Source organism: Melospiza melodia, chromosome 1 (genome assembly GCF_035770615.1).
Source record: "Melospiza melodia melodia isolate bMelMel2 chromosome 1, bMelMel2.pri, whole genome shotgun sequence".
Lineage (NCBI taxonomy): Eukaryota > Metazoa > Chordata > Aves > Passeriformes > Passerellidae > Melospiza > Melospiza melodia.
In genome coordinates, this window is record NC_086194.1 from 109,690,287 (window position 1) to 109,709,650 (window position 19,364).

Sequence of the window (19,364 nt, forward strand, 5' to 3'; positions counted from 1 at the left end):
CCAGAATGCAACTCCACAGAAGAGTTAGAGAGGGATCAGCCAGATACAACACAGCAACAAATGCTAGGCAGCCTGAAATAGGTACACTACAAAGCTTAAGGTAGCAGGAGTATCTAAATGCTGCATGACAGACCCAAAATAGGAAATGGAGGGGGCAAGGGAAAAAAAACAAAAGCAAAAAGACACAAACACAGATCCAGGAAGAAACATTATTCCTCCAGTTCATATGCATCTCAGAAGCCAAGAAAAAACCTGAATGATTGAAACTGTTTTGATCAATAGTAGAATTACAATCTTCCTGTAGCATCAAAATTTATATTCCAATTTCACCCCATTGCAAGGTTTTTAACTCAACTTCTGCAACAGCAAGCAAATTAAAATGCAACTGGTATTTCAGAAAATGAAGATACAAGGACATTCTGTAGAGAACAGAGAAATGAGCATAATACCTACCAGGTTTGAATGTAATTAGACAGGATCGGTTTGTGCAAGTGCCCTCTGGGAATATCATTATCTTGAAGTAAAAAAAAAGTTGACTTTTAAGAACTATTTCAATGTGAATTTATTTACAAATACATATTTTCAAAGCTGTTATTAACTGATTACAGCAAAAATGTTCTCAGGGAAAAACAGTTCAGTTAGAGTAAAAAAAATGTTGCTGAAGATGTCAAGTAAAGTTCTACCTTAATAGGAAAAACATTTTTCTTCATCTGTGATTTTGCCTCTTTTTTGCCCTCCAATAATAATTCTATTTATTGGAACACTGACAATGACCAGAAACACTTGTTAAGTATGAGTATTTTCACTGAAGATTTTGGTGCTAGAAACAGTATCATAGTCTGTAGTGTACCAGCACAAAACTCCGGCCTACAGGCTAAGAAAAGAGTTATTTTCTCTTTGCTATTACTTGGCATGTGCACAGATGCCCAAATGACAGAGACTGAAAATACCTGAACAGAATTCTAAAAAAAAAGAGCACAAACACTCAAGTTGAACCAATTCATCAGAAGAAAGTAGAAAAACAAACAAAGCCCTCCCCAAACCCCCCTCCCCCATCCATACTAGGACTAGGACTAACATTACTAGTTTTATTGCCCACTCTGTCCTAGCTTGCTTTGAAATCTAATGATCAAAGTCACAATGCAAAAGCTATAAATCACCTGCCACATTGTTTATAGCTGTTTATAACATTTTTGCAGTCCAGTAAGCAGAGGTATACCCACTGTTAGCAGCAATAATCCCATAAAAAATATACAGTGTCCTAATCTCAAAAAAACCCAAAAAACACCGGAATGCTTCAAATTTGCAAAATAATCACATGCTTCTAGGAATCTGAGATCTTCTACATCATCCTTTCCTTCCCATTGCTCTCTTTCAAGGCACATTATAAATAGCCACATTTAAGGTGCAGAAAAAAGCCCTGAGCCACTTGTTCTGTCCAGGTTTTCATCATGTGTTTTAACAGAGGTGGTTATTGGAACATCCAAATTTTTTTGGGCTGCCTTGCCCAGCATCTTCAATAATGGCAATGCCAACATCTTGCAAGGGGCAAGAACACACAGTACTTTCCCAGGTATTCGGCTGAGCACTTAATTTTTTTCCTCTTAGAGGACTTCCTCATCTGCTGTGGTCTGTCCATTTAGTACCAGCTAAGAGCTGTCTAGCCATGTACTTACCCAGTTTCCCTCAAAACACAAGGCAATAAGAGATACATGAGAATCTTACATTTTATCTTTTAGAAAGAGGATGTAGGGGAAATTTCACACACACACACACCACCCCAAACCACCTAAAGCCACCCACAAAGAAGAAAGCAAAATGCATATCCAAAGCCTAGAAATGCCAAATAGCATCTCAGAGAGCAGCAGAATACAGTACCTGTGGCCATTTACCATCAGACTGGGCACGCCTCTTTATCTCTTCAACAGTTTTCCTGCGAGAATCCTGGTCTGACCGAGATACAAATACTGGCCGGATATATTTGATCAGAGCTGAAGAGGAGGGAAAACAAAAACAAGGACCAGCCTTTATTTTCCCTTTGTTGGAAAAAGATCCCCCACTCCCTTCATACATCCCCATTCCCACCCCACCACCAATTAGTCCTCTAGACTAAAATTTTTGTTACAAGAACATAACTATATTACTCTGCGAAACTGAATACGCAGCTGAATTATTGCAGCTTCATTGAAGTATTTTCATAAGTTTCTCTGAGGAAAACAGTTTTCAAAATTTTGGCATTTTGCAGTTTTTCAGTTTTTAGTAGATCAATACATACAACACAGATCATGTAAAACATGATGGTACATATTATACAGCTTTCTGCAACAATGCAGCTGTGGCTTTCAATAGGCCATTTCCTCTCTCCACAAAAAATCAGAAAGTCTATAGCCACTCCCAAACCAGCAGGAATCTCTCTGCTACCTAAGTGCTTGTAAAAGACATCCTGACAGTCAAACTGTCTCTCTCTTTAGAGCTTTTGTCTTCTATGAGAGCTCAGCTCCACTAAAGGTACAGCACCCAGGATATTATATACACTGATGTTATTTTTTGTGAAGAATCAGTGTCAACAGAAAAGGCATGCTCATTTTCTCAGTTGTCACTTGTTTGCCTGTTCTTCATAGCAGATTAATTAGATCTCAGCCACGCTCTTTCTGGCTCAGTGGGAAACCTCTTGTATGTAGCCAGACACAAAATAAACACAAGCAAAAAATCAGAAATCAGTCCACAAGATACACTCCATGGATGTTTGTCACAAAGACACCAAAGAATACTTTCAAAATAATAAAAAGCCCAGACAGCCCTTTTGCAGTGTCCAAATGCACTATAAGAGTAGCATCTTCAAATATAGTGCTTCAGAACTTTATTTAAGCAGGTTGTCTTCCAAAACCTCTTAATAATTTTTTTATCATGTAATCTTGAAGGTTCAAGAGTCACTAAAACATCAGCTATTCTACTTGCCTCAAACACAGTTTTCATTTTTCCAGCCACTGTGAGAAGAGTTCACTGACACTGTATATAATCTGCTTTTGTCAGGGATAGACTTGCTACATTAACGGATCAGCCAGTGCTTAAAGTGTGAAGAAAAAAAACAGTGTAAGGAATTACAGCCCTGTATTCAGCAAAAGCTGCTGGTTATGGTGTTATCCCACTGGAAATTTAGCCACTAACTCACCAAAATTCTTCAGTTCTGAAGGTTCTGAGAAACTAATCTGTAAAACCTTACAGCAAGTTGCCAAACATTCAGCCAGCCTCTGAAATATTACTTTTGTCCCCCGAGTTGTCACAGCTCAGGAGACAGTGTATCAGGAAAGTTACCTTACTCTTGTATTTTTCCTACATGCCTGTTCTTAGACAGTATCTATAGAACAATGCTTGGCAAAGATCATCTTTGGCCAGCTGGGGTTACTGTCAAGGTGAGGTAAAAACAAAGAAGCCCCAAAATAAACCATAAAAAGACTAACACACAAAGAATAGGGGGGAAAAACCCCACAAACACAGAACAAGCAATAAAAATAACAAGGGAAACCATACTTGGTATCATAATTGTTTTCTTCTTAGTGATCCTACTCTTAAGTTTGCCCCACTTTTGCAATTTACTGCTCCACAGCAAAAACATAAAGTAAAGGAAAGCAAAAGATCAAACATCTCCAGCCTTGACTTGGAAGTTTCTTTTACATTAGGCCCAAATGACAGAAATTAGGTTACTTCAGGCCAAAGAATGAATAAGATAATTCCAGAACTCCCAGGCTCTTTTCTGAGGACATGCTGCAAGCAGGGTCTTATTTATCACGCATGAAATTAAGCAAGCAGACAGATTTTTCTTTGGGCAATGTGACAGAAAACATCAGACTACACTGATGTCATCAGTATCTGAGAACTGTACAGGCAAGATGGGCAAACTTGGGAGCTTTACTGTTACAACCTCCCCAAAAACAAGCTACTGTAATGTTACTAAGCTCCAGAGGAACATGAGGTGAGCTATCTTACAAATAACCAGCACCACAAACAGCAACACACCCCCGTGCAAAGAAAAATTACTCTGGTATGCTGAAAGGCAGAGGCAACTGAGAGCTTCCTATGGATTTGTCCTGCCTGTTGAACTAGCCTATGAGGGTAGTTACATTAAGCCTTACTTTCTTATACACTGGACTAAAATGCTGACAGAATTCTTGTTTTAATATTAAACAGAAACTGAAGATCCTGCGAGACACCAGCTACCAGGCCCTTAGTGGTTAAGTCCAACACTTTAGGTGAACTTGAAACTCTCAGTCATCAGTAAAAGGCTGAAAATACACACCAAGGGAAGGCTAAGTCTTACTTTTCTTAACCAGTTCTGAAAACAGAGCGCAAGGCTACACAGACCTTTACTTTCACCATATATTTTCATCACAAATCTGAAAATTCAAAGGCTGTACCAAGTTGACCTGTGCAAGAAAGTCAGGAGCAGGGCCAAAGGTCTGTAAAGAGAAGCTGAAAAACATACCAAATAGGCAGCCAAGATGAGACTGTGGTCAGAAGTCAAGTTGAAACACAGGGAGACAGTACCTAAGGTAGTGTGTGATGCAAGGAATAGGCAGGACTAGGGCAAAGTCAGGCCAGAAGTGAAAGCAGAAAATGCTTCAGACAGCTGGCACGCTGAGCAACTAAAGGAAACAAGTAAAACTCTGCAACATGTTCAATAAACAGAACATAATCATATCCTTCTCTGCTCAGCTATTTAACTGTCCAAGACTGGCTGTAACCAGATAGTGAAGACCACACCTCAAGTGTTCAGAGATTCTGAAAAATGTGCTTGCCCAGCTCCTCTCGCTCCATTAAAACCACCCTCGAATTATCAAATCTAGTGGGCAATGACAGAGAATCCATCAATTCACAAAATTGATCTTGTGAGTGCCATTATTCCAGCTTTTTCTCTAGCATGTCAGTCCCATTTCATCTAGTTCCTCTCATTCCCGATTTCAGATCATACAAGGAGTCCTGAGGACATTGACATGCTGTATTCTACCTTCTTAGCCAGGAATTTAATATGCAATTTAAATAGTGCTGCCAGTAAATCATTAAAACCTCTGCCTCTCAGGGCAGCCAGAATGCCACAGACATTCTAACCAACTGAAAGTTGCTTGAAACAGTCTTTTTAAAGAGAGCCTGCAAAACCTCAGTACTGCTTTAATTAATAGCAGGGTGGCAGCTCCAACTGATTTCAGGACTCTCATGCAATCAATTTCAGCACCAGCTCAATGCATAAGCAAAACCTATCATTCTTCCTGATAAGCTGAACACATACAGTCGGTGTCTTTAAACTTCTTGGGAAAACACCAGGGAAAAAATTATTTCCCATGTCTCTTTACAGGCAGGTATGCATGAGGAAACCTTGTTTCAATTCAAGACACAAAGTGCTGTGTAACACACAACAGCAGAAAGGACTGTAGCAAACCATTTATACCGGCACCAGAGAACACACAAAGCTATGGAACAGACACGGGGCACTACATACAGTTCTTCTAAAATGTATCCATACACACATTTTTGAGTGGGCAGTTACATTCTCACCACTGCAGAATCAGCAACAAACAAAGTGACAGCTGCAAAAGCAGAGAATGCTGAAGTTGAGGCTTTTACTTCGTCTCTCTCCCAAACAACACAAAACCCCACCACTACATTCCCCTGACACTCCAAGAGAATCTTTCAGAGGCAGCACAACTGGCTCTGCTTGCTTTTAACATTGGAGGTAAGCTGTACAAGTGGCCTGCAGTGGGATATCCACTTACAGTATTTACGCCACAGCTTTTCTCTAGTATGGAAAAAATACAGTTATTTTTCTAACAGCAGTCACCATGCTGTGCATTCTGTATCATGGAGGATAAAGGTTGAAAAGCTCTACATGCCCACAAAGTTCCAAACTCACAACTTTTCTAGTGAAGTAACATCTTATATGAAAACTGCTCTTTTCTGTAGAGAAAAGAAGAAAAGAAATCTGTAAGAAGCTCAAAAGTATTCTGAAAGTTATTGGGGAAGAAAATCATTAAGGTTTTCTTACAATTACTTCCTGTGCATACAGAGACCTCAAAAATGGAAAAACTCAAGAAACATAACACACACCAAATACAAAAAGGTGTATCAATGTACAAAGCTTAATTCAACCAAAATTAGGATCTTTTGCACTAGGAATTACATTGTTCTTACAAAAGAAGGGTTATTATAGTCACGATACTCTGTAAGAGATTTGTAAAGCTGGTGGTAATATCTTATTTTATATACAGACTTACATCTAATATATATTCTTATTTGACTCAAGTCTGAATCAACAACTGAAGATAAATGTATGTGAAGAAAACGTGTCCAAGTCTGACTAAATGCTTAGCAGATGGACCACCTGACTGCAGGCATGCCAAGTATTCATGGCACTAATGAATGGGAGGCAGCATTTAATGGGAAAGTTCTTCTCCCTGCTTCCAAAGAGAAAGGCAGGAAACAATGCAGCCTATAGGACAAGGAAAGGTCAGCAGTGGGAAGTAAATAATTGGTGTCCTCTTTAGCTGTAACAGAAGGAAGTTGTGGTATTTGGGTTGGTCTTTCAAAACGTGACCCACTTCCTTTAAGGACTCCTTGAGGGACAAAGACTTCTTTTTTACCTCAGAGACACCTGCAACACCTCTATGAGGACATGATTTAATGTTTTAGCTTTCTGCTGCCAATCTAAAAAGTATTTAAGGCAGGCAGCAGTATTGGTTTGAGGGTTTCCTATATACTGCAGTTTGTACCTTCAAAAAATGATATTAATGGTGGTGGTTTAAAAGCATTCCAGTAGCAGTTTAAATGAGAAGGAATTTTTACAGAATTTTCCAGGACTCCAAGGCAAATGATAAACACATACCTATAACACACAGGTGACAATGCAAGTATTTTAAATCTCTCTGAGACAGCTTCTGTGAGACTGAAATCTTGCAGGACCATCTGGGTGCCCCCAGTCTGAAGAAAACATTGAATTTTGAAACAGAGGGTTTTAAAGGAGAAGATGAAATGGATAAGCTTGGCAACAACTTCAAGATGCTGCTCAGAAATGGGGAGCTCAAGGTGTACTCAAGGCAGGCTACAATGCCAACACAGCATAGGATGCTGGCATTCATCCTGGTGACCTCAGCGTTCAAGCCCCAGATTTACAGTGTATAAAAGAGAAGAAATCTGTAATGCCTTCACCGTAGAACAGATTTTTCCATAAAGAGTTTAAGGACTGTTTTAGTTGATCTCCTAAGTGTTTAAATGTGGGATTCTCACAGAAGAACTGTGGGGTTACCACAGTTCTCTTCCTTGTGTTGTATGGAAGGGGTGGGGAGGCACTTGGGATGCAGGACTAAAGGATTAGGTCGCACAACAAGGCTGGTGGGTAATTTGGCACCTTTTAAGTTTTGAGATGAAAACATAGCCAGCTACCCAAGCATAAATGCTTTCCCCTGAATTACTTTCATTCTCATCTTTTAGTCATGATGCTTGAGAAAGGCCTATAATGCACTTTCAAAAAATGAGCTTGAACAAAATTTCATGAGTTTACTAGGTGCAGAAAAAACCATCTACAACAGAACTGATAGTTTTATAGCACTGTATGATTCTCCCTTTCTCTGTAGTTCTGCTGTGTTCTGCCAAACACAAATTACATCCTTCCCCTTTATAAACTTAAGGTAACATATCATCCTGTACATTTCACAGGTACCAATTCCCTCTCTTTCAGAGAGTGGTGTTAGAGATATTGAGAAGTTGCCTAAAGTTTAAATTAACTTTTCACTTACATTTAGTTTCTAAAAGTTCAGGCCACTGAAAATGCTCAAATCATAAAAGTGGTCACAAGTCTCCATCAATTCATATTTACTGATAAATTCCTTGTCCTTCTTACTGAAGCATCTCTGCAGCAGGACCAATCACTGCAGCAATGAAAAACTACTTTCATCCAGATTGCTTCAACTGCCAAAAATAAGACAGTGAACTATCCAAAATTTATGCACAAACCTTGTACTGAATTGAAGTGGGATTCAGCAGACAAAACAGGGATGTTTAAGGATCTGTACTGATAAATTGATCTGACTTCTTCAGACCATGTAAGGTATAACAGAATCCTACATGCCATTTTCCCACCGTAAGACTGAAGTGTTCCAGCAAAGTTTACATCTCAAATCTACCAAAACTCTGGCAAGTCATTGTATAGAAACATTCATCTTCCTTCAGCATCATGACATATTCCATCTGTTTGGCATTCTCTACTTCCAGATACTGGGGTGTTTTTTTTATGATCATTGAAATACTGTTTATATTTGGGCAAGCAGTTCCTTCCCAGAGTTTGTTAACCTTGTGTGTGTGCCAAATGGATAATTTTCTTCACTACTGACCACTGACTGAAGAGTTCACAACTCTTCTCCCAGAACCAAAGGGCATTTTTAAATCTGGTTTTCTTTGTTTTCCTTAAAAGGATGAAGATATCTGTAAGAGCCACAAGACACAAGTCTGCTTCTGAAATTGGACTTTACAAACCAGGAGAGCTGCCTTCAAGTTAGACAGCAATAAAACCCCCATACACAAATACAGTTGTGGAGTACTTCCAATCCCATAAAGAACAGGCTTTTAATCATCTGGACTTTCAAGTGGATCAGAAGCTTAATATTCCATGACTAACTAAGAGTACAATAATATAGGCAGCTGTTCCAGAAACCTATTAAAATGCTTGCAGAACCAATCTTAGTAACCATTTAGCAATCAGATCATTTTGTGCCTGCTAAAGCACCTGATCCCTCTGGTATACAGTGTACAATGTCTTAATAAACACTGTCATTACATTAAAAAGCCATTTATTTATATCATACTTGAATATACAGGATGAGGATGTACTCTTCACCCAAAGTCCTCATCCTTGGAAATTATCTTTAAATTCCCTCTGCTACTTAATTTTTTTACATATTTAAGTCTGCTCAGATACTTAAATGAATTTACTCTATTCAAAGCTTCCCAGAAGATTCAGAACAGCCATTCACAAGACTCAAGAGATAACAAGTTTAGGAACATCCAAAACCTTACTGAAGATGGTATACCAAGCTTGCAGGACTTACAAAACTAAAGAACACGTAATATGATTCTGACCTCTCTGGGATAATTCTGGATCAATGTCTAGAGTGTTGACAATTCACCAGGCAATCCAACAAAAACACGAGCATATTATCACATAAGAACAAGAGAAATATCAGTGGTCCAATAACATGAAATGTATTTTTTTATGTGTGTGCATGTAGAGAGGTGTTAATAACATTCGGATTAAAATACTAATCAACTGAGAGGATAGTCAGCACTATCTGCTTCACAGAAAACTTCTCAAAGCAGTAAAAGAGATTTAAAAAAAATCAGTTTCACTGGAATTAGTTTTCAAGCCAAACTAATCAATACAGTATTACTACCTCTCCGTTAAGGTCCATTTACCTAAAGAACACAAACTACTGTAATTAATGTTACTCATATAAAAGTCCACCCTTAAAAACAAAAATGGTTTTTGATCTCTCAATCCCAGTTATGACTTTTGGTATGCCACTTCTGTGGTATTTTTGTGAACATTTCACAAGTGACTACATAACTTCTGTGGTTGCACAGCATAAAGCAAATGCAGCTATACAAGACAAAACAATCATTTATATGACTGCACTGTACATTCCAGTAATATTACATCAAATCACTACATGTTCTCCTTTTCTGTAACTGGTTGTACTCACACATGAACTAAATGAAGTGAATAAATTTTAAAATGTATTGTAGGCAGTCTAGACTTTCAATGGAATGCTCTAAAAGTCACCTCAAAATTAAATTAGATATTTAGAAAACAATTTGATCTTCTTAATACACATTATTTGTGCTACATTCAGGAGAACTACAATCTCCATATCCCTACAGATTCTCCTGGTTCCCACTGACTCTGCTATGTGGGACACTTCAGTAGTCATCATAGCACTGTCAAATGCCATTCTGCCTTTTCATCCCATTGCAGTAGCACAACATGGACTGGAGTTACCCCATTTAATTTGGGTCCTCCAGACAGACCACCTTCAAATCAAAGGGAGCTCCACACAGACCACTTTTATTTTGCTGAGCCAGCAATTATTAAACAGTCAACTGAGTCACCTGAGAAAGAAGATAAATCAGCCCCTGCTTCTATGTCTGGACTGCTCCTAAAGCCCAAGCTGGCCTGGATACACCTGTGCTGTACAAGACTGCCAACATACTGTCTCACAACAGTATCTTCTTTCAGTACTGAACAAGGGAGTTCAGTTTCTTTTTGTTTTCACACAGTGTTGTTTGCATACACTTGTTTTCAGAAACACATGCCTGCCTGCACCCTTTTCCTTTTTTTTTTTCCAAAGCATCTATTCATTTTTACATAGATTTTTAACTGCCACAATTTTCTAAATGCCATTAGTAATATATTCAATGAAATTAAGATGCAACTATGGATCTGGCCTGAATTTTACCTCATACAGGCAGACCCTTTTATGACAAAATTCCATAAATCAAACTTCCATAGCCAACCACTCACCCTTTGTGGCCATGTCTCAGCTTCTGGTTTTGAATGTGACAATGTAAAAACACATTGTCAAATTAAATTTTAGAAGGATGTCAGCACCAATAGCCTGATTCCACTTAGTTGCAAAGGAGCTCAAAGCTTTTGTTTAGACTTTTACATTTAAGAGTCCTACCCATGGTTGAAGTAAAATCTTTTGTCACTTTCATATTACCAATAAAAATCTACATACTGAGACACAGGGATATTCTTTGAACTTTGCTGGTCACAAGACACAAGATGCTGGGTTTCTCCAAAATGCTCCCACACAGACTTTGGTTGGAAGTCCACAAGCCCACAAGATTACACAATTTTTGCCTGTCACAACTGCACCAAAAATCACAGGTGTCCCTCAAATATTTGTGAGAACATATATGAATAATTCCAAAGATAGTATTCAAGCACTACTGACTCAGGCATCTGCTTTTGTAATGACTAAACCCAAGTGCAAACCAATCTGCTTTTGTGCTCATCTCTCACACTCTGCCTGAAACAAACTTATTGATGTGTGAAGGATTAGCAGCACTCCCTCAAGGCAGGGTAGTGTTCAGAGCAGACCACATTCCTAAAACACATTTCTGGGAGGGCACCCCAGCTGGCACCAAGTCTTGGTAGACTTTCTCTCTAGCATAAGTCTTTGCTTCCATAGCCCCATCCTAATTTGCTTTTCCATCTGGCAGGTCTTAAAATGCTACAAGTTCACTGCAAATTAAACCATGAGTTTCGATGGGATTTGACTTCAGAGAAAGTGGAAAAACAACATTCCAACATTCCCCTCCTGCCCCAATTTTTTCTATTGGCATTCACAGTTGACCAGTTAGAAAAACAATTCTCACCATATATTATACCAAATTTTCCTTTCTGTTTCAATCCTTCTCATACACATCCAGTGAACTTCCTAAGCAATCTTTTTTAATTTGTTCTTGAAAAATGAAGTATCTACCCACTTACTTCCCCAAACAGGAATATCTTTGCTTTCTGCCTTCATCACAATGGAGGCGAAGGTCATGGTCACTGGAATGGCATCAAAGTAGGAAGAGTGGGGAGCCACTGTTAATATTGCTGCTTCTGCTGGCAATGCCCGTCTGCCTTTTACATTTATCCAGTGGAATCCACCAGCAAGCCACATCATTCTCATTATTGCCTTCAGCAAAATATCCACTATCCTGTAAAGAGTTGGGAAAACAGTTATGTTGCCACAGGAACACCTTAAATAATAAAATTAAAAATGACATACATGACAAAAGTTCAGATAGGATATAATACTTAAAACAGAGCTGGAGCACTGCACATACTTTGTTCTTATCTTTCTCAGCTGATTTAAAACCACTTTTTAGGTAAGATGCTGTTCAGCTTCATTTATACCTGAACACTAATTCATTCTAGTCTCCAAGATCATCATTTAGTTCATCATTAATTTCAATTCAGACTATGATTTAAGTTTCTTCTACACAATGCCTAATAAGGTTTTCTAAAAAACTCTAATAAATTCAGTCCCGAAATATGCTATTAGGTATTGCCAGAATGCACTTACCCTGGTTCTTGGTTTCAAGTTTACCCAAGTAAAACAGGACAAATGTAGGGAAAAAAGTCTCAAATACAGGGAGGCATACAGGATACATATGACAGCTCTGGAAATATCTTACTTTCTTCCCTTTCGTCATCTTCTTCTGAAGTGACTTGGATTTTTGTTTTTTGTGGATTTTTTTTTTTTTGCTGGGGTGGAGAAGGTTTTTTTGTGGAGTTTTGTTTGTCTTTTTAAACTATCTGACAGTCATGAAAAGAGAAACTTTGAATCAACAGAGTACAAAAACTGAATACCACAAATTGTAACACTAACAGGGATTGGAGGCTGGAGAGCAGGGTAACACTGAAAATTGGAATAAATAAGGAAGAAGAATCTAAAAAGATTCAAAATAACTGTATGCAAGACTGAAGGCAGCCAATTATTCCATTAGTTATTGTATTGATATCACTCCAAATGAAATGTAAAGTGGTTCTCAACCTCCTTCCCTCCTGTGATGCAAAAAACAATCAGCTTCCTTCATGCTAATGCCAGCTCCTATTTTTAAAGTTGTCTATAGAAAAGGTGACATGTCCCTCCTTTTCTACTCCTCAAATGACAGTTTTCATGGATGGGAAGACTACCTAAATTAACATTGCAATATCAAAGCAACCACAGATTTTCAATAAGCACCAAAGTATGGGCAAGCCCTCAGGGAATCAACACAAGTTTTGTCAGTTCATCACAGGGTAGAAGACAGTGGGGTGAAGCAGTTTAAAACAACAATTTAGAATATGAAATCTGGGCACATTCCACAGAGTCAATCTTCATAACCAGAAGTTGACATTACAGGAATAAATGCAATGGAAGATGCCACAATAAAGCTTCACACTACCTCCTCAATAAAGATAAGAAGGCAGAGTTTACCAGTGTAATTCTTGGACCACTTGGCAAATCAAAGAGTTGAGGAATTTCTAGTTTCCCAGCTGAGCAGAGTGTTTAATAATTTTTATATTTTTCTTTTGAAGAGAAGAGTAGATCTCTGAGACAGGTAAAAGGTATTTCCCACCCCCTCTATTCTGAACTGCTGAACTTTATAATGATCCTCTCAGTATCTCACCACACCAGTGACTCACTTTCGCCACCAGGAGAGGGGCTTTTCAAGCTCTTGCTCGTCAGATCCCATCGAAGCAATGAACGCAAAAGGCCAGGCCAGCAACATCATAAAAGCAGCAAAAAAGAGTCGGATAGGAAACAGAGTCAAGGTCATGAAGGCAATCTGCAAAATAAAAATAATAATAAAAAAACCATTATTCCAACACAATTTCAGACTGAAAAGGTCAGTGATTCCTAGAAACTGATACCATTTCTTAACTAAAAACTATCTAATGGTAGAAACAGCAGAATACCATTTAATTCCAGATATGCCAGATAAGGTTAGAAAAAAGCACACTTTTCAATATCACAATAGCTGGGCAAGGATGAGTAACAATGCATAAGGTGCTGCCTTTGTGCTTAATCTGATGCATCTCCAGGCTGCTCTGGAAAGATTAACTCACATTCTTCTCTTCCCCAATGCAGATCTAGTCATCATGCAGCTCACTCTCCACTTCCTCTCACTTCCCAAAACAGCTCAACAACCAACTCACTCTGTAGGTGCACAAATCTGTAAATCTAGGGTAGGTGCAGGGAACACACAGCAGGAGAAAAGCCCAAGATACCACTTTCAAGCCCTAAGCTACCAGCCCACTGCAGTTGGATTTTACAGTGCTGGTTCAGACTGGCACCATCGTCTCATAACAACCACAATCTCACTCTCCAGAAGAGGATTCCAGTCCCTATGTAGACTCTGCCTTAGTTTGCAGAACTGACAGAAAAAGGAATTCTTTTTTCTTAGATAGGCTAGTTTCCCAGATGAACCAGTAAAACTTCACACACTACAATGGTCAGATAAGCATCAAAGTTACACCAACTCACACAACTCTGCATCCACAGACAAGACCACCATGCCTGTCAGCAAATAAAGGAGCATTCTGGAGATGAGAGCAGCTGCCTTCTAAGTTTCTAAAATGAGAAGGACCAGCCACTAAGAAATAAGTGAAGTAAAATGCAGGTGAGGACACAGACCTTTGGGGTTCACACCCCTTCCCTCCCTCCCTCCCACTCCTCCAAGTCTTCTCCTAGCTCAGGGCAAAGCTGAATGGCAGGTGACTGGTAGTGAGGTATTCCATCCCTTGACTCTCTGTACCAATGATCATTTTAGTGCCACATCACAGAATGAAAGCAGAAGTTGCATCCATAATGCCATAGAAGATGGCATAAATGTGCAGAAAAGGCCTCTTGGTCTTCCAGAGACAGCAGGGATAGTAATGGCCAGCAAAAGCAAATGTACAGGGTCTGGCTGCGACACCAGCCTCTTTTTAGCAGGCAGTAGTTCAGTACCTGCTCACACAAGAAATTTGGCTGAAGAGAAAAGTATGTCTACCTCCTGAAGAAGGTTAGGAATCAAGAAAGGTGCTAACATGTGAAAAGTAGCTCAGTCTGTATCTACATTCAGACACCTTCCCAGGTAAGAAAGCTTCTATCCTGTAAAACCCATGTACAGCAAGTGTCAGTGTCAGACAAAGGAGGAGAAGATCCTGTCCCCACTGGCCACTGTCAGAGATCAGAATGCAGGAGAAATACACTCTGGCTCTGACCTTATGTGGACACTATTTTGGTGATCACATTCCTACATATTTGGGATGTTCACAGAGACATGTCTTCCATTGAAATTACGAAGTCTGTTTGGTAACAAGTAATGTGTGAACACCTGTGTTTTGAGATACATTTAAATACCCCTAAAGGTCCATCCAGAATTGTACTTTGAAGGGCTCAGCTCATGACTAAAGAAATCTCAAGAGGGGGTTGACTACAGCTTATTTAACATTTGCTGGTCGACAGCATCCAACTGAGTTTTTCAGAAACTGCAGGGCATACTGTGAAAGACCTATGCACAGCTTGTAATGGAAGGCTGCCCTGGGAAACTGATCTCCATTCTTCCATCAGACGGGCTTAAATCTGATGTAAGGCAAGTCACTTAAACTAAATAGGTATCATATGTTCCCCTTGTTTAGAGAGACTGCATTCAGATTTAAGTATGACCTCACAATGAAGGCACAAAATTTGAACTCAAGTTTCAAGTTCTCCAAAATATCTGGTGCTATGTATCTAAGCACTGAGCAAGAGAATCACAGAGTACCCTTGTTTCTACTTCTTAAGTCTGTTTCCTATCTTGAAAACCAGTATCATAGCTCTCATGCACAGGGAAGCTAAAAAAAAAAGCAACTTGGAAATTACCAATACCATAAGAAACATCACTAAAATCAGTTTATTCCCAACAAAATTTCCATGACTTGCTACAAAGTAGCAGTCACAACACTGAGAAAGGAAATACTATTTGACACAGTAGATGTTTTGATTTTTCTTTTACACTTATCAGATAGAAATTACATCTTACACTTCCTCACTATTATCACCCTATAGCTCAACTCGCCAAAGATGGCAGTGCAGGAGCTAGGAATTAATCCCTCAACCATTCCCTCACTACCCACTTCCCCTCTCTGCAAGTTCCCCAGCAGACACATCCACGGAGATAAATACAGCAGGATATATTTTCCTGTGCAGCTAAGCCAATCTAACAGATCGCTGCTGTGAAAGAGTGGTCCTGCTCACTCTCTCCTCAATCCTCCCCCTGAGTCAGCTCTAGCACTTATGTGAGCCACCAATGAGCCAATATAGCTCATTAGTGAGAAAAAACACAGCCATCCCAGCAAAAGAAAATAATCAGAACACAAAAACACAATGATATGCTGGTTTAATGAGCCAAATCAGCTCACCAAGGCACCAAATGAACACCAGCACTGGTGAAATAAAAGGGCCAGAAACACTGGAAGAAAGGAAAATGGCACTGTATTGTGTTTTGAAGCAGCAGGGAAAAAAGCTACAGATGCTTACTGACAGCTCCAGTAATGCTTCTGCCTGCTCTGCAGTGGTAACAAGAATCAAGAGATTGGACTTACATGACAGGTGCCCAGAAAATGTTAGTATGAATAAAATCCATGGTTAATAAAATCATGTCTGTCTTTCTCACAGAAAGAATATTTTTATTATAGTACTGAAATAAAACAGGTAGCTTCAAGAATAACCCCTACTGTTACCCTCAGATCAGAGTAAAATAGCCATAATTTCTACAGATGAGACTGTTCTGAAACAGCCTTACTGCTTTTATGCTCTTGAAATCTCCCAGTTTTCCTGAAGTCAATGAAAGATGACTTGAACAGCTCCTTGATGGTCAGAAGGATTGCTCTTTCTCCTCGTGCTTATTTACCCTCTCACTTTCTACCTTTCTTTCCCTTCCACAGTCTCGGGCTGGGACATGCTAAAAAGCATCTACTTCTGAGCGGCACTGATGAATAAAAAAGCTAATCTAACCTCTCGCAGAGTGCAGGAAGAGGTTGTAGCGAAGATAATGGGGCTATCTGGCACACCATCAGCAACAGACACCAGACCATGGGACAAAGCAGCCTTGTCTCCCAGTTCCCCAGGCTCCCTACTTTGTGTAGCTACATTCCTAACCTTCCTCGATAGCCTGTGCAATCCCAGGAACCCCGTTAGGTTCTCAGGACAGACAGAAAAGCCTGTGACACAATGTATGCCTGCAGCTGAACAGGAAGTGAGTTCAGCTGCAATAGTTCACACCGAGAGCTCCGTGGCTCTCCCAAGGCTGTTCGGAGGAGAATTCTCACTTCTGTAATTCACCTGGGGAGCACTTCTTCTCAAGTGGAGCGGTTCCACAGCTCTGCTTTAACAGCTTCTGCCTCAAGCACAACTTTTAATCAGTGAAGAGGCTGGAAAAGCATGACTAAGCCAAAGGAAAAAATCTACCACAGTTCTGTATTCCAGCTTATGGACTTTTTCCTGCATAAAACTGCAACAGTAAGACTGAAGGGAGGTTGGGTTAAAGAACTCTGTGCTGCTGTATGTCAGTGACAGACTGCTCACTTAAAAAGCAAGTGAGATACAGTCTGGTGAGGAGGCTGCTCCTTTGGCCTGTGCACTGTGACAAACTACATCAGCTTAAACACATCTCCTCATCTTCACTGAAAACAACAAATCCTTGAAATCCACTGGCAAAGCTCACATCTCACACCTAGGAACAGGGCAGCCCACACAGAAAGCAGGTGTGCTCTACAGCCAGACACTTCCCTGACGCAGCACCTCAAGGTCTGTCAGGACTAATATCAGCAATGCTAGCAGCTCCTGTGAGACTCAATACTGCAAAACCTGTCAAACAGAGTCTGCTCTCCTCTCCCAGCAGTATTTTTAAAATTTTTTATAAATAGCCAAGCAGAAAGCGACATTAGTTGTTATAACTGGAGACAATCCTAGTCCCTATGAACATGTGCTATCTTTGCTTCTCTTTGCTCCCTGAAAGACTTCTACCTCATTAACTGCATTAATCATGACTTCAGGAACAAAGTATGGTTTGGAAAGGACAGGAAATCTTTGCAACTATGCAATTTATTGAGGAAGCTCTAGATAAAAACTAAATTAAGTAGATGACACAAACCTTTTCTCCCTTTTCCAGTTCAAGCAACAATTAATGAGCAACCACTGAATACATACTGGGCAACTTAATAAGAAGTGAAAACCTTTTCTGCTTGAGTATACTATAAATTCCTTGGCTGTCCGATAAATGAGGCGCATTCTGATGTTTTTTAAGTCAGGCCATACATATCCTGTGTTAAGCATCTGGGCAGCAACAGGGCAATGCAACAACGAACTTCATTCAAATGCAAATCAAAGCTGGATCTAAAGTGCCTTGACCCAAGAGGTTTAATATTAGTGAATCACCATTTCCAATGTTAACAGGTACTGAAGGCTGTCTGTCAGACACCCAGAACAGCAGCATTATGAAGCATTACAATGATGGAAGTGGCAGAAATGGCCACATTCCCTCATTAGGTGAGCCTCTGACGGTATTTCTTCCTCCAGCCAGTGACCCAGATCTTACCGAAAGCCTAAGACAAGGGCCATGCCCTCTGAATTCCCAACCACTTACTGCTCACCGAGGTGCGAGGCGAGGCAGAGGCACGGAGGGGAGAAAAAAAAACCCTAAAACCAAACAATGAAATAAAACGCCACGCAACTGCAAATTTGCATTTTAATACCGCCTCCCGTAGTCTCACCGCTACCTGCACAATACAATACCTAAATTACGCCGCAGGGACTATTTACCCAGGGGCAAAACTTCAGCCGCACCGGGATGCCTCGGCCCAGGTTAATACCTACCTTAACTTAACACTAAAAAAGAGTGGCTCCGCAGGGCTGCTCCTCCGTCCCCCATTAAAAAAAACAAAACAAAAAAAAAAAAAAAAAACAAAACAAAACAAAAAAAAACACACAACACAAAAACCCCCCCGAAAACCAGAAAAACCGAAAAAAATTTCCCAAATCTCAAAACGTCAAGAAAGCCCATAAAAAGACCCCCAAAACAAACAAACAAAAAAACACCAACAGCTTTTTTTTTTCCTTTGAGGGAGGCATGGGAGCACAAGTTGAGGCGCACGCCCCGCACTCGAGCATCACGGCCGCCCCCAGACTCCCTCCCTCCCTCCCACCCGGCCCGGGCACGGCCGCCCCCGGCCGCCGCCTCGCACACGCCCAGCACCGCCCGCTGCCCGGCTCCGGGCTCACAAAGCGCCGCCGGCTGGAGCGGAGCCCCCGCCCGCCGCAGGACGCGGCCCGGCAGCCGGTGCGCCGCGGGGGACGCGCGGAAGGCGGCGGCGGTGAGGAAGGGCGGCCTGGCGGCCGCACGCCCCTACCCTGGCTTTCTGCAGGGGGCTGAAGCGCAGCTGGTGCACGAAGGGGCTCCGCGGCGGCGGCCCGCGCTCCCGGCTGCCGCCCGCGCAGCATCCCCGGCCGCGGCTGCTCAACTTCATGGTGGGGCAGGACGACGGGAGGACGCGGCGCGGGAGAGGGCGCGGGCTCTGCGCGGAGGTGGCCGCCGGTCCCGGCTAGCGGCGGCGGCGGCGGGCGGGAGCGCGGAGTGCGGGCGGCACCGGCGGCCGGAGCGCTCCCCGCTGAACGCCGGCCCCCGCCCTCCCGGCCGCCCGCGCATGCGCCCTGCGCGCCGGCAGCAGCGGCTCGGCTGCGCGCCGGTTTCCGCGTCGGGTGGGAATGGGAAGCGCCTGGGAATGGGAAGCAGCGCCGGCGGCGGGGTGGGCGCGCACT

At 41.2% G+C, this 19,364-nt stretch overlaps 1 protein-coding gene across 2 annotated transcripts in view; it reads right to left on the bottom strand.

Annotated features, from left to right (window-relative positions):
• LPCAT1 (lysophosphatidylcholine acyltransferase 1) overlaps positions 1–19,087 on the bottom strand; it is a 67,180-nt gene extending 48,093 nt beyond the window's left edge. Inside the window, exons 1-5 of one of the 2 annotated variants that reach the window (XM_063164282.1) lie at positions 18,956–19,087; positions 13,226–13,368; positions 11,537–11,751; positions 1,879–1,991; positions 454–514 (exon numbers count right to left, since the gene is read on the bottom strand). In XM_063164282.1, coding sequence (XP_063020352.1) covers positions 454–514; positions 1,879–1,991; positions 11,537–11,751; positions 13,226–13,368; positions 18,956–19,072 — 649 coding nt within the window. In that variant the 5' untranslated portion in view covers positions 19,073–19,087. Of the gene's footprint in view, positions 1–453; positions 515–1,878; positions 1,992–11,536; positions 11,752–13,225; positions 13,369–18,422; positions 18,442–18,955 lie in introns of those variants that run through there. The other variant, XM_063164278.1, reaches the window with a different exon arrangement.
• Positions 19,088–19,364: the final 277 nt, after the last annotated feature.